Here is a 12,500-nt window from a genome sequence, read left to right as displayed (position 1 = left end):
GCGCGCCGGTGGCGTAGGCAGACACGAGGAATACGCAAATAGAGGGGGGGAACGGAACGAAGGTGAAGATGGTTAGTATTGCACCTGGAAGTAGGGATGCTTTAAGGCGTCGGCGGCACTGATGCGCTTGGAGGGGTCGATTTCTAGCAGCTTTTCAAGCAAATCGTACGCCGAAACACCGTACTCATCGTTCTCCTCTTCATCGGGCTTCTTGATTCCCCTCTCCTCTTGGCGCTCGATTTCATCAGCTGCTGAGATTGAATCCGGCTGAAACGGTGACGACTGCTCACAGACGCACTCTTCCAGCAGCAGATCACAGTTGGCGCACAGGTTCGCCTCGTCCTTCTCCCCGACCGGTGTACCGAGACCGGGACCAATCTCTTCCGCCATGGCAACTAGCTCGGCCGGTGTCACCTCACCGCGCCGACGGTGCACAGCACGGAAGTGACGGCACATCTTGCGCAGATTCAGTGCCTTCTTGCGTTTAGTGCGGTCATCCACCAGGAGGTTGCGGTCGAGGGCACGGGCCGATGCACTGACCCGCTCGTACCCGAACACGGACACAATCTGCGCCAGGGCCGTCAGATCGTCCGTATTGCCAAAGAACGGATAGCAGGTGGAGAGGATGCTGAGGAAGATCACCCCAACGGCCCAGATGTCGACGGCCGTCGTCTGATCGGGAAACTTGAGCAGCACCTCCGGTGGCCGATAGCCGGGTGTACCGGCACGCGGTGCGTAGATCTCACGCCTTACCAAGCACCCATTGCACACTTGTGGACGACCGCAGCATCCGCAGGAACGGAAACCATTCCCGGAGCCACGCACAGCCGCAGCAGCAGCAGAACCGGGTGGCGCAACGGCCGACGGCGGTTGACGATTTTGCTGCTTAAGATTGTTGCCCGTACCACCAGTTGCTTCCCTTGCCAGGGTAGGAGCGTTGCTATTCGCCAGCTTCAATGGCGGTTTTGCCGATTGTTGCTGCTGCAAGGTACGGCCGACCGCAGCACCAGTACCAGCGGCTCCAATTGTTCCACTGTTGTTCTCCGTAGTGCTGCTTCCACCGCTTGGCTTATGACGCTTCACGGCCTGCTGTACTACGGGACTGGACTCGCCGGCGGCGCCCTCTACACCAGCTGCCGCTGGAACCGTCGGCTCATCGATCGATACCTTTCGTTTGTCAGTCTTAGCTACTGCTACTGGTGGTGCTACCGGAGTACCACGCAACGAAAACTCGCCACCGCACGTCTCCTGAGCAAGCCCAAAGTCGACCAACATGTAAACACCGTGGCGGCGACCGTGCAGAAAGTTGCTCGGCTTCACATCTCGATGGATGACACCGTACTTGTGCACCCGCTCGAGCGCTACCAACAGGTTGCGCAAGTACCGCTGCACCTCGGCCGGCGTAAGCTGCAAGTAGTATTGATGGAACGGTTCGTGTGGAATGTACTTCATCACCAGTGCCACCGAGCCTCGATGGCGGAAAGCGTCCACCACACCGACCACATTGGCCTGACCGCCGAGCTGGATCATGCAGCGCAACTCACGCTCGATCCGCGCCGGATGACTGGTCGGTGTGATCAGCTTGATCGCGTACATACGCCGCTTCTCCCGTACCAGGTGCGCCTCATCGCGCCTCGTTGCCAGCGAAACGGTGCTGAACGTTCCCCGGTCGATCTTCCCGTGTACCACGTACCGATCGCCGATCGTTGGAATTTGATCCTGCATCGTACTAGTGCCCCCGCTGGCGGCCGTCCCTCGGCTGCTGGAACGTTCCTGATCATCTCGGGCCGTTGGTCGTTGCGCACGCTGAACACCATCGGCTACTGCAACGCAGCCAGCGCCGTCTACTACTGCTGCAGCTGCTGCTACTATGATGCAATCAACCATATCAAACGCCAGTACAGCACATCGAAAAGTGGAAGAAGAGCACCGGAAAAAGAAAGAGAGAGAGAAAGAGAGAGAAAATTAGTTTTATGATTCCCGAAGACGATGATCGACGACCATGGGAGGAGTATAGTACATACCATCATCTCTCGCTGGTGCTGCTGGTGCGGTTTTGGCCGCCTGTCGATCATCACACTCGACGACGGCGACAGCAGGTGGTGGTGGAGGCATATTGGCTACTAGCCGCGGGTTTTCCTCCTCATCCTCCTCCTCATTGTCCGTTTCCGGTGGTGAGTGCGGTGGTGGTTGCTGCTGATGCGACGACCACTGCTGCTGCCGCTGCCGAGTGACGTCCATTTTTATTTTTGCCAGAAATCCTTCAACCCTGGCACACCGCGCGTGTCACCTGTTGGCGTGCGTGCGTTTGCGCGTGGTGTTGAACGTTCGATGGTCGTGTCGTTGGCGATGACGCCTCCTCCTCCCTCAGGCAGTGAGGTTGGCTCGTGGGGGGGTATGTGTTTGTGGTTGTGTGTGTGTGTGCTTTAGTAAGGAACGTGAGCTTTTGATTATCTTTTTCTTCTCGAATATTTTCTAAAGGTCACTAAGTGCACCGCGCAAATGGACAAGAAGTAGTGTAAGAAGTTCTCCTTTGCCACACGTGGTCTTGTCTTCCCTCCTCTCTACCACTACCGTTTACTACTTATTTTCTCGAGAGCCTCTCTTGGTGGTGTTGTTGTTGTTGCTGGTTGCTTTGTACTTTTCTTTTCGACAAATTCTTAACCCCTCAAAAAACAAATTAAATAAAACAAAACCGCGTGTTGCACACCGATTTCAAGATGTTCGCTCTGGCTCGCGCGTGTGTGTGAGTGCAGATTGGCTTGTGCAACGGATTGTGCGACGGTATGATGAGATACGAGCGATGCGCGAGAGCAACACGCGTGATGCGCTTTTGCCTTTGATTTTCTTTTGAGCTGAGCGTTGCCACTGCACACAATCGCGATCTAGGACACCGCGTGGAAAGCACGCTAGAGATATGGTTGGCAAGAGCGTGTTTGTGTGAGAGAGAGAGAGAGAATAGCTTACGGGCGAGACAAACGGGAATCAGCCAAGCCAGCACGTTTGGATTAGATTTTTTTGTCGTTTTCTTTGAGAAGCTGATGATCCTTTTGACTAATTTCGCGTCCCGCGTGGTGCGTGCTATGATCGTGAGGTTTCGATTCTCTCAAAACACTCGCGATATGCTGCTGGGCCTCCTTTTCCTTCTATCTCGTTCTCCTTCTCTCTGGCTTGCTCTCTCGCTACGGATTCCTCGCGTACCGTGTCACGCACGTGTGTGTTGCGCTTTCGGTTCCACCTTTTGCCTTGAGGTTATTGTTGTCATGAGCGATGGTGCGCTGTCGTCAGTTTTGATGCAGCTGGGTTTCACCTTGGACTTTGTCTTTGAATAAATCCATGCAGCACCGAAAAATCACACACATACAGCCGACGTGGTTCACAGCAAAGCGCCAGCGATGCACTTCACCGTCATGACCTTCTTTGCTCGTAGACCAACTCCGAAACTTAACAGAAACACACAGCAGACTCACAAGCGCAGAGGCTAACGATGCTCGATGTCGATTGTCGATGATTTAATATTAGTTAACACAGCAGGCGTAACGAACGGAGAAAAAAATGTGACTCGAACGATGATGAGTCTTCTTCCCCCTTTCTCTTTCTCCTGTGCAACTGCAACTCCGTTATTAATACTGGCTGATGCTGCTATGGCTGCGAGTGCGGTTGTGAACGTAAGGGGGCGATTATATGCTGTTGCTGATGACCACCGAAAATCCGCGAAACGATGTTCTCTCGCAGCAACCACACACCACTACGGTCGGGGGCACACTCTCAGCTGGCTGCTGAATGTTGTTTTTGGTTTTGCTTGTTTTGTTCTTCGCTGGGGACACTCTGCTGCTGCTGCTGCTCGTCGCCCTGCTACACCAGCTGACGACGATAAGTGCAACGCCGACTTCTCTCAAAAACCAGCCCGTTCACCAACACACGCGTGCACGATTGCTTCTGCGCACACAACTGCTGTCAGTGTTGCGCTCGATTGCGTGTGTGTCGTTGTTGGTGGTGCAGTTGCACTGTTTGTTTTTGTTGTTGCCTTTCGTTGATGCTTCTGCCGCCGCTGCTGCTGCCTTCAATGGTGCGAAGCGCGTAGAGGCCTGGCGCCGCGCGTGAGTATGTGGAGCGCGTTCGATCGATGATTGCTATTCCTTTGTTCTCCCTGTCCCGGGTATGGGTGTGTTTTTGGGGTGGTACGATTTATGCGATTGATAAAGAACGACGGTTCGGTACAGTGCGAGATGCACCAATGGCGAATGGTGAGCAGCGATGCGAGAAGCCAAAAATGGAATCCAATATTCTAGTACCTCCGACCATATGATAGCGCTGCGCTTGCGATGCACTGCTGCTTAGCGTTGCTTAATGATGCACGACGACAGCGACGACGATAACGTGCTGCTGCAATTAAACGGCGCAAGAGCTAACCTCGCTACGCTGGGTATCTTCGGAGGTTGTGCGCTCAGCATGTGTGTGTGTGTGCGTGTATGTGCTTGGTAACGCCAGCGGAGTGGGGAGTAACTTGCTCTACAAGAATGAAACAGGCTTGGGGCTTGGCGATGGACCAGCGCAAAAAACTGGTAAGAATGGAAGGAAGGAAAAGGCAAAAATCGCCACAACTCCGTCCTTCAAGGCCGTTTGGTGCTTATTTTAGCAAACCAACCTCCCCCCGGGCGGCGGTTGTATTACTCGATGATGGACACACGGCAGAGGAGGGACGACGGAGCGTTGCCTGGTTGCATCTGGATGGATGGAACGCAGCAGCCAAGCAGCCGTGGTACACTGGAAGGCAGGCGGTGGTTGAATGGAGGTGCGAGGTGTAGCCGAATCGTGGATAAGAAGAAACGTTCCAGCGAAAACGAAGCAGAAGCTCGCCCAGCACCAGTACTACTCACACTGTATGGTGCCCTCCTGTAGACCTCGTGGTTCCGTCGTCGCAGAAGGCGATGATGGTGGTTGCTTGGATCCCGGGGGTTATGTGTTTTGCATGAAATTGCACGGCTCCTCGCACTCACACGCGCGCGTAACTAGGGTTGTCTCGCTGGTTCACTAGTGCAGCGCCATCGTTTGTAATTGCTGCTGCTACTGCTAAAAGCACATGTGGTCTCAAATTTGTTGCCCGTAGAATCCTATCTTCATGGCCTGCATCATCTAGGGCACACGATGGAGTGGGGCGATATGAAAGCGATTGTGGCGAAAAACCGAACTAAGGGCTCCTTCAGCAAAGACACACAGGACAATCTCAGCAGGTGTTGCACATGTTTTTGAGGCAAAAATAATGCAGCAATATTATCCACTTCCGGTGAACGTAAGCGCTTAAAAAGGCAGGATCGGATGCACCACGAGGTTTTCTCGTCCGTTCGGATACAATGCCTTATTCTCCCTCGTTGGGTTCCACGATGTTCGCACTGTGCAAAACCACGCGGTTTTCGGTCGGGACTGCTGCTGCTGCTTACAACGAACGAAGCATGATGATGATGCTGCTGTGACTATGGCTGCTACGACGACGACGACAACGACGATGCACCGTGCATGATGAGCTGATGCGTGCGACTCCGAGATGTGCGATGGTGGTCGAGACCGTGAGAGTGAGAGAGCTTCGTATCTCGCGTTGATGGGGGTGGCAATTTCCGGATAGACTCCCCACTCAGCGCGCTGCTCTATAGCGAGGGCCGCGTGTTTTCCACTTCCGTTGCACCTCGATTCCAGGTAGCTTTTCGCGTGTTACTCTTCTCCTCACCTGGCCGTGATTTCTCGGGAGGGGATGCGCACACTTTTACCGTTATGTTAGCAGGGAAGATGAGCTTTCTCTGGCTCGTAGCTTTCGTTTGGCGCGAGGGTTGCACTGCAGGAGATCATCTGTTCATCAGACTCGCGTGATATCCGTGAATGGGGGTGGCCTTCTTGTTGTCGGGGGTGGCTGGCTTGCAAAGCGTTTGCGTTGCGCTCTCCGTTCCGATTGAACTCACGATTGACTCTGGCGTGGTAAGGTGCAGCGCAGCAACACACTACACACTCGCGGAGGGTCCCAACACACTCTGTCTGACCGGGAGAGCTTCGAAGCTAGGAGATTGTCAATCCGCGCACGCCTCCCTGGATCTGCTCCTTCCGCTGTTGCCACTGGCGCCGCCGCCACCGGTGCTGCTGCTGCTGCTGCTGGTTGTTGTTGTTGCTGTACGCGAGATGCTCTATGTCGTAAGGCCTATCGTTCTCTCTCCCTCTCGGTCGCTCTGTATCGCTCTGTCTCTTTTCGAATTTCTGCAAAGTGCGACACTCGCGTTACTAGCAGTTACGCCATGGTTACCTTTACGCCGTTTTGCGTGCGCCTCGCGAATCAGTTCAGTAAGGCCAACCAGTTCCCCGTTCTTTCCCCCCTCCGGTTTCACCTCCTTGTCTGCTGCTTATCCGCGGATCCCTGTCGCTCTCTCTCTCTCTCCGTCGCTGGGGTACTCTTTCTAGCACGTTCGATGATTCTCGCGGTGCACGGCAATAATGCAGTTAAGTACACAGACGTACACGTACGTACACACAGTGGACAAGCGGGGACCTGCCGAGATGGGGAGGGGGCCACACGCGAATGACCGATTGTAACCGCGATTACGCACTCGCTCGCTGCAGCAGTACCGCCACCAGCAGCAGCAGCAGCAGCAGCAGCAGCAGCAGCAGCAGAAGCAGAAGCAGACAGCAGTGCTTCAGGTGAAGATTGTGATAATGACGACGGGCACACCCGATGGCGACGACGACGCTGGTCCGATCGATGATAATGAAGTGCAGTGCAGTGCCCTCAGCAATTGCAGCGCGCACACAGATACACACACGCGCGACTTGATTTGACGACAAATAGCAGACGCAAAATAATCGGACTGCAAACCAAAGGCTGCTCCGTTGCGGAAAAGGTGGCCCGCGACCGCGTGCGCTTTTCGGGGTTATGAACGACGCGCAAACCACGCGGCTGCCTGGTGATGACGCTAGCCTGCCGCGATCTCGCCTCCCGGTCTCGCCTGTCAGTTGCTGTTGTTGCTGTTGCTGGTTGCTGGCTGCTGGTGGCGGTGGCTGCGATGGGGGCGGTGGCGCTCGTGTACCACCCTCTTCTGACGTTGGCTCTCTCGCACCAAACAAAGGGAATACGCGCTCTACTCGCTCTCCAGAACGAGAAATAAGCGATTGGGAGCGCGCGCGCGTCACTCCTCCTCTCCCCTTTTTGGCACTTGTTTTTGTTGTTGTAGCGTGAGGATGATATTCTCGAACTAGCTGCTGCTGCTGCTGCTGCTGCTGTGGGCTAGGGGGAAAGAGGGAAAAAGGGGGGAAGAAAAAAAAATGGTAAAACCGTGCGCTTCGCCGTGAGTGCGTGAGCGATTGAAGCAAACAAACAACTCGCGTTCGGTGGAAAAACGCGGAGGAAAACGGGCAGCGGATGCTAGGGCGGCATCGAAAAAGACGCGATAGAAGAAGTACTGGGAGTGTGCGCCGTGGGAACAACATACGCATCATAAAAAGGCCGCCTCACATTAAAAGAACACAGAAAATGCGGGGTTTTCCTCGGTCCGGGACGCCGACATGGAAAACCTAACTCACCGATCAGTCCACAGCCGGCTTTGTGAGGAATTTTTACGATTTTCTACGATAAACTGTACACAAATCGCGTCGGCACACGCAATCACCGAACGCACATACACGCACGCACACAAACACAAGTACTAGACAACAGAAGCTTCCAGGCTTGGAAATCGTTCCTCGTTTTACACAGAAAAGCACGCGGCCGGACGGGTTTCCGCTCCAGGTTGGCCGGACTTGGAAAGAGCCACACGCACAAAACACGTTGTGGCCGGTTGCCGAGATCAGGAATACGGGAATACGGGCGAGATCGCTAGGGAACCGCAGAAGCCTTTTGCCCTACGATAGCGTTAATCGATTCGAACGCGCGGGCACACGCACACAAACGGCGTCGGCGTCGGCGGCGGTCTTTTGTTAGGAAAAACGCGCTTTCTCGCTCCTCTCTCGCCCTCCTGACGTGGGTGGTGGCGCTTAGAAGTGGGACAGAGCGAGAGAGCCCAATAGGGGCTGCGCCACGGGAGAAAGCGAGAAAGCATCAAATGTCGTTGATCTTCTCAGCTGTTTTCGAGAGAATTTTTCGTCCCAAACGAGAGAGAATGGGGAGAAAGCATCGATTAAAAACAAGCGAACGAGTGTGTGCGTGCGACCGCGTTGTTTACCGTTCTTTGTTTTCTCACAAAATGCACCCTTCCTCGCCATCCCCCTCATCCAAAAGGCTGGTCGCCCTCTCAGACACTCTTAGCCAGGAAGTTCTTGCCTTCTCGCTCTTCCGCTTCTCGTGCGGTCTCGCTTGCACTCACACGGAACCATCTGACAGCTGTCAAATGCGAGAAAAACAACTTTGACAGATCGGTACGCAAAAAAAAAACGTAAACACACAAAAGACCGAACTAATATTTAATTTTCTGGTGGATTTGCTGCAAATTTGGCTTCCAAGCAGAGCGAAATACGCCATGAGTTCGGCGAAAGAACTAAACGAATCGATACTCCAGTACCAAACACAGGTAAACACGTCGGCGACGGGTTGCTTCGATCGTGTAGCCGGGCTAAATACCGTCGGGTTCTCTTTCGTTACGCGCAGCTCACACAAATCAACCAGGCCCTACAGCTGACGACGGATGCCGGTGAACGGACGGAACTGGAAAAGCTGAAAGATGATCTAACGGAACTGCTGACCCTGACGCAAGAGACACTCGACCACTCCACGGCAGGAGAGGAACCGAAAGCCGGTGACAAAATTGACGATGAGTTTGCCCTCTTTATGAGTGAAATCAAGCAACTCGATAGCGAGTCGAAGAATGATGATGAAGCTGTCCTGAAGACTGAAGAACCGGACAACGAACCAGTCACGAAACCGGAACCGGAGCCAGAAGATGAGCTTGATCTCGATGGGTTGATCGGTAGCAAGTGTTCGGCACCGCACGTGCATACGTGGGGCTCCAAGGTGTACCACAACGCGATGGTATGCAGTCTGGATACGAGTGAGCTGGCCGAGGCAACGGCCAAAGTACTGTTCACCAATCCCACCCACCGAGAGATGGTCCCGTGTGCGTATTTTCTCGAGGGCGAATGTCGATTCACCGACGATCGGTGTCACTATTCGCACGGTGAAACGGTCCGATTGGATGAGCTGCGTGATTACCGTGAGCCAAAGTTCGAGCAGCTGCAACGGCCAGGTAGCCGGGCACTGGTCAAACAAACGAAAACCCGTCTCTGGTGCAAGGGTACGGTTCGATCGGTGGACTACGAGCATCGGACCTGTAAGCTGGTGCTAGAAGAAGGCAAACGAGAGGTCGAAGGAATACCTTTCGAAGATCTACTGCCACTCGATGACGAGCTAGAGGATGAGGACGACGAGGACGATGATGATGACGATGACGATGACGATGCTGATGCCATCCGGAAAGCCCAGTTGGTGGAGAAAAGTCTCTTTCAACCGGCACCCGATCGTCGGTTGGGTGAATGGGAAGATCATACGCGCGGGATCGGATCGAAGATCATGCAAAAGATGGGTTACGTTGTGGGAACCGGGCTAGGTCGTGAGGGTGAAGGGATCGTTCTACCGGTAAGCGCCCAGGTATTGCCCCAGGGTCGCTCCCTGGATTACTGTATGGAGCTGCGCGAACAAGCGAACGGTGATCGCGATCTGTTCAGCGTCGAGAAGAAGCTGGTGCAATTGCGCAAGCAGCAGGAAAAGCGGGATGCCCGGGACTACGCACGGCAACAGGAGGCCGCCGCCAAACGGAAGGATGTGTTCAGCTTCATCAATGACGAAGTGCTCAGCGCAGGAGGACAAAGCTCAAAGAGAGCTGCTGCACAGCACCGGTCACCGCTCGCGCTCGGTAGCCGCGATCTTAAAGAGCATTCCTCGAAAAATCTCAACATTGCAAGCCTCAAGCTGTCGGAGGAAATCCGCCGAGTGGAGGCCGAAGTCGAGCGGTTAAAGATCGCTTTAACACGCCACAAACCGGGCACACCGGCCGGTGACAGTTTGCAGCGACAGTTGGCGGCAAAGCGAGCCGATATTGCCCGGTTACAGGCCACCGAAGGTACCATCTCCAAGGAGCAGCAGCTGCGCAATGATAAGCGCAAAATGACAGTATTTTAGATGCGGCTTAGCGTTACGTTCAATAAATAACGCACAAACGGAGCTTAAAGGGTAATATGTTTTATTTCGCCTCACGATCAAGGGCCGCCTTCGTTTCACGCTTGATGGTGGAAGCGATCAGCCGCAGAATGTGTGGATCGGCAATCTGATCGCAAAGTTGCTGATAGCAATTATTCATGATGTCCTTCACGAGTGATCCGACCGATGCTTGCTCGCTCTCGGGTTTACTCTTACCGCTTTCCATCTCCTGTTGCAGCAGTTCCATCTTGGCTGTGACTTCGAGCGTACGATTGCGTTGCTCTACGAGCTCCTGTTGCAGCTGATTTTCCTTCTTTCGTTGCTCCTCCAGTTCCCGCAATGTTTGCTCCAGCTCTTTGGTTTTGCGTTCCTCGTTCTGTCGCGCATTCGATAGCTTAGTCTCCAACTCATGTTGCCTTTCATTCGCTATTTCCCGGTCCGTACTGTTCGCTTCGATCTTCGCTTTCAACGCGCCGATCTCCTCTCGTAGCGTTTCTTCAGCTTCCGTCAAAGAGCGGATCTTCTCCATGAGCTGAGCGTGCTGGGAGCGTCTTTCTTCGGCCACTTGCTGTTCGGATTGCAGTTTGGCTCGAAGCGAATGGTTGTCTCGTTTCAAATCGAGAACCTTCTCTTCGAGTTGCAGGAGTTCCGCGTCTTTATCCAGTGCACTGCTGGCACCTCGATCACCGTGCACGCTCAGCAGATCGATACGATCAAGCACACGATCCAGCTTCGATTCCAGTTTCGTCAAGTTCATGCGCACTTCCGTGTTTTGCATGCGCGTTTCGCTCATGATTAGGTTAAGATTCACGTCGGTGCTGTTCGCCGAGTGGCCACCGGTGCCGGTAGTGGTCATCATTCCCGCCAGTGGCACCATCTGCATGTTCAGTGTGTGCGTCACGTTGGGACGGCGTGCGGCTATGGGAATGGAACGGGATGGAATGGTTTCAATCTTCGAATCGGACGTATCATCGGAGGAATCCGATCCACCGGCAAGTGCAGGAGGTGACGAAGGAATCGGTGGTGCATCGGTACTCAAGCGCTGCTTCTCCGGGGGTAGTGGGATCGCTTGGCCCATACGTGCCATCCGGGCAACGAGTTGTATTTTGCGACTGTTGCTGTTGCCGGTATTGTTGCTGTTGTTGTTGTTGTTGTTGATCTGCTTCGCTGGTTCTTCTTCTGGTTCTTTCTCCGGTTCCGAGGCAGGTTCCTCTACCAGCGGCTCGCGTTCGATCGTACAACAATTCTCGATAAGCGGTAGCATCACGGCACGATCCGATTCGCTTTCGAAAAGGATGCTCCAAAATTCGTTCGTTTCATCGGCACGGAATTGCAGGTAGTCCTGCTTGAGGAGTAGCTTTGTCTCACGGTTTAGCGTGGCCGCACACAGGACATCGGATTTGGTGCGATAGAGCAGCAGCCGATGAGCGGTGGAAGACTTGAGCAGTACCAGACCAACCTTGCCAAGGAACTTGTTCTCGTTATCGACGCTGAAAGAGACGGAACATTAAACATTCTTCCGGCGATCAATGACTTCAACCAACTTACAGTTTATAAGCAGATACGATGCTTGCTCGTACGATGACCCACTCTGCCGCAGGCTTACTTTTCTCCTCAGTGGCCGATTGTTCTTTCTCCTCGGTGTCCGGTTCCGTGGAAGGAATATACCGGAAGTTCGAGGGACCGTATCGATCCGAAACTTTAATCGATTTTGGGGCCTCAACACTTACGGGATTCTTTCGGTCCGGAACACTGGCCGCTTTGCTGGACGTGAGGCCGAATATTTTGGCCAACGAAGATCTACAAAGAACGTGACAGAAAATACAAGAATAAAACCGAGGGCGACACCGAAAAGGAGGCGCCAAAGATGATTCACACAACTCACTTTCCGCCTGATCCGGTGGAGGATGGTTTGAAAAAATCGTCCTCATCGGCGGAATCTCGACCACCACCGCCGCCGCCAGAACCATCGTCGAACATTTCGCAGAAATTATCACAGTTTCACCAGAACCGGCAAAAATTCGGTAGTCAGGGCAAGTAAAAGAAAAGGTTGTTTTGGACTGCGACGCCCAAGGTGTGTATAGTATAAAGCGCGTTTCAAAAGCTGAATCCTGCTCGAAGTAGCCGGCGATAAAGGCGCGCACAAAACCTGCTAACCTTGTTCTCCTTTTCCCCCTCCCATTGTTTACTTCTATTGGTTCTTAACGGAGAGTCGCGATTTCAAATTCTCCTTCTTCCTCGACTGACTATGAGTAATCAAAGACTGTGATACAAAAAACAACCATTAAGTAAAACCCAGCGTCATAAAAAGAGTCATTCCAGCCAGTATTGCTGT

At 53.6% G+C, this 12,500-nt stretch overlaps 4 protein-coding genes across 7 annotated transcripts in view; 2 read left to right on the top strand and 2 right to left on the bottom strand.

Moving 5' to 3' along the window:
- Nucleotides 1–7,858, bottom strand: part of LOC125948845 (cell division cycle 7-related protein kinase) — a 10,859-nt gene extending 3,001 nt beyond the window's left edge. The window contains exons 1-3 of one of the 2 annotated variants that reach the window (XM_049675326.1): nucleotides 7,561–7,858; nucleotides 2,025–7,264; nucleotides 1–1,868 (exon numbers count right to left, since the gene is read on the bottom strand). The exon at nucleotides 1–1,868 is cut by the window's left edge and continues 3,001 nt beyond it. In XM_049675326.1, the coding sequence (XP_049531283.1) occupies nucleotides 73–1,868; nucleotides 2,025–2,241 (2,013 nt within the window). In that variant the 5' untranslated portion in view covers nucleotides 2,242–7,264; nucleotides 7,561–7,858 and the 3' untranslated portion in view covers nucleotides 1–72. The remainder of the gene's footprint in view (nucleotides 1,869–2,024; nucleotides 7,265–7,560) is intronic. The other variant, XM_049675327.1, reaches the window with a different exon arrangement.
- A 203-nt stretch (nucleotides 7,859–8,061) lies between these two features.
- Nucleotides 8,062–10,183, top strand: LOC125948866 (zinc finger CCCH-type with G patch domain-containing protein). Of its 2 annotated transcripts, XM_049675364.1 has the most exons (3): nucleotides 8,062–8,391; nucleotides 8,480–8,543; nucleotides 8,621–10,147. In XM_049675364.1, exons 2-3 carry the CDS (start codon nucleotides 8,493–8,495, stop codon nucleotides 10,145–10,147), a joined length of 1,578 nt encoding a protein of 525 aa, XP_049531321.1. In that variant the 5' UTR covers nucleotides 8,062–8,391; nucleotides 8,480–8,492. The 2 variants fall into 2 exon arrangements, with proteins under 2 accessions (XP_049531321.1, XP_049531320.1); XM_049675363.1 differs by lacking the exon at nucleotides 8,062–8,391 and having other exon boundaries at nucleotides 8,404–8,543; nucleotides 8,621–10,183.
- LOC125948855 (histone-lysine N-methyltransferase, H3 lysine-79 specific) lies at nucleotides 10,141–12,268 on the bottom strand. Its single transcript, XM_049675345.1, has 3 exons — nucleotides 12,051–12,268; nucleotides 11,714–11,965; nucleotides 10,141–11,655 (listed from the first exon to the last, which is right to left on the bottom strand). The coding sequence occupies exons 1-3, from the start codon at nucleotides 12,143–12,145 to the stop codon at nucleotides 10,209–10,211; spliced, it is 1,794 nt and encodes a 597-aa protein (XP_049531302.1). The 5' UTR covers nucleotides 12,146–12,268; the 3' UTR covers nucleotides 10,141–10,208.
- Nucleotides 12,269–12,406: 138 nt separating this feature from the next.
- LOC125948948 (cytochrome b5) overlaps nucleotides 12,407–12,500 on the top strand; it is a 1,538-nt gene continuing 1,444 nt past the window's right edge. For both annotated transcript variants that reach the window (XM_049675510.1, XM_049675511.1), the window contains exon 1: nucleotides 12,407–12,500. This exon is cut by the window's right edge and continues 166 nt beyond it. The gene's annotated coding sequence lies outside the window, so the exon portion shown is untranslated.

This window comes from Anopheles darlingi, chromosome 2 (genome assembly GCF_943734745.1).
Source record: "Anopheles darlingi chromosome 2, idAnoDarlMG_H_01, whole genome shotgun sequence".
In the NCBI taxonomy this organism is placed as follows: domain Eukaryota; kingdom Metazoa; phylum Arthropoda; class Insecta; order Diptera; family Culicidae; genus Anopheles; species Anopheles darlingi.
The sequence above is the reverse complement of the archived record's forward strand: the minus strand, read 5'-3'. Positions and strand labels throughout refer to the sequence as shown.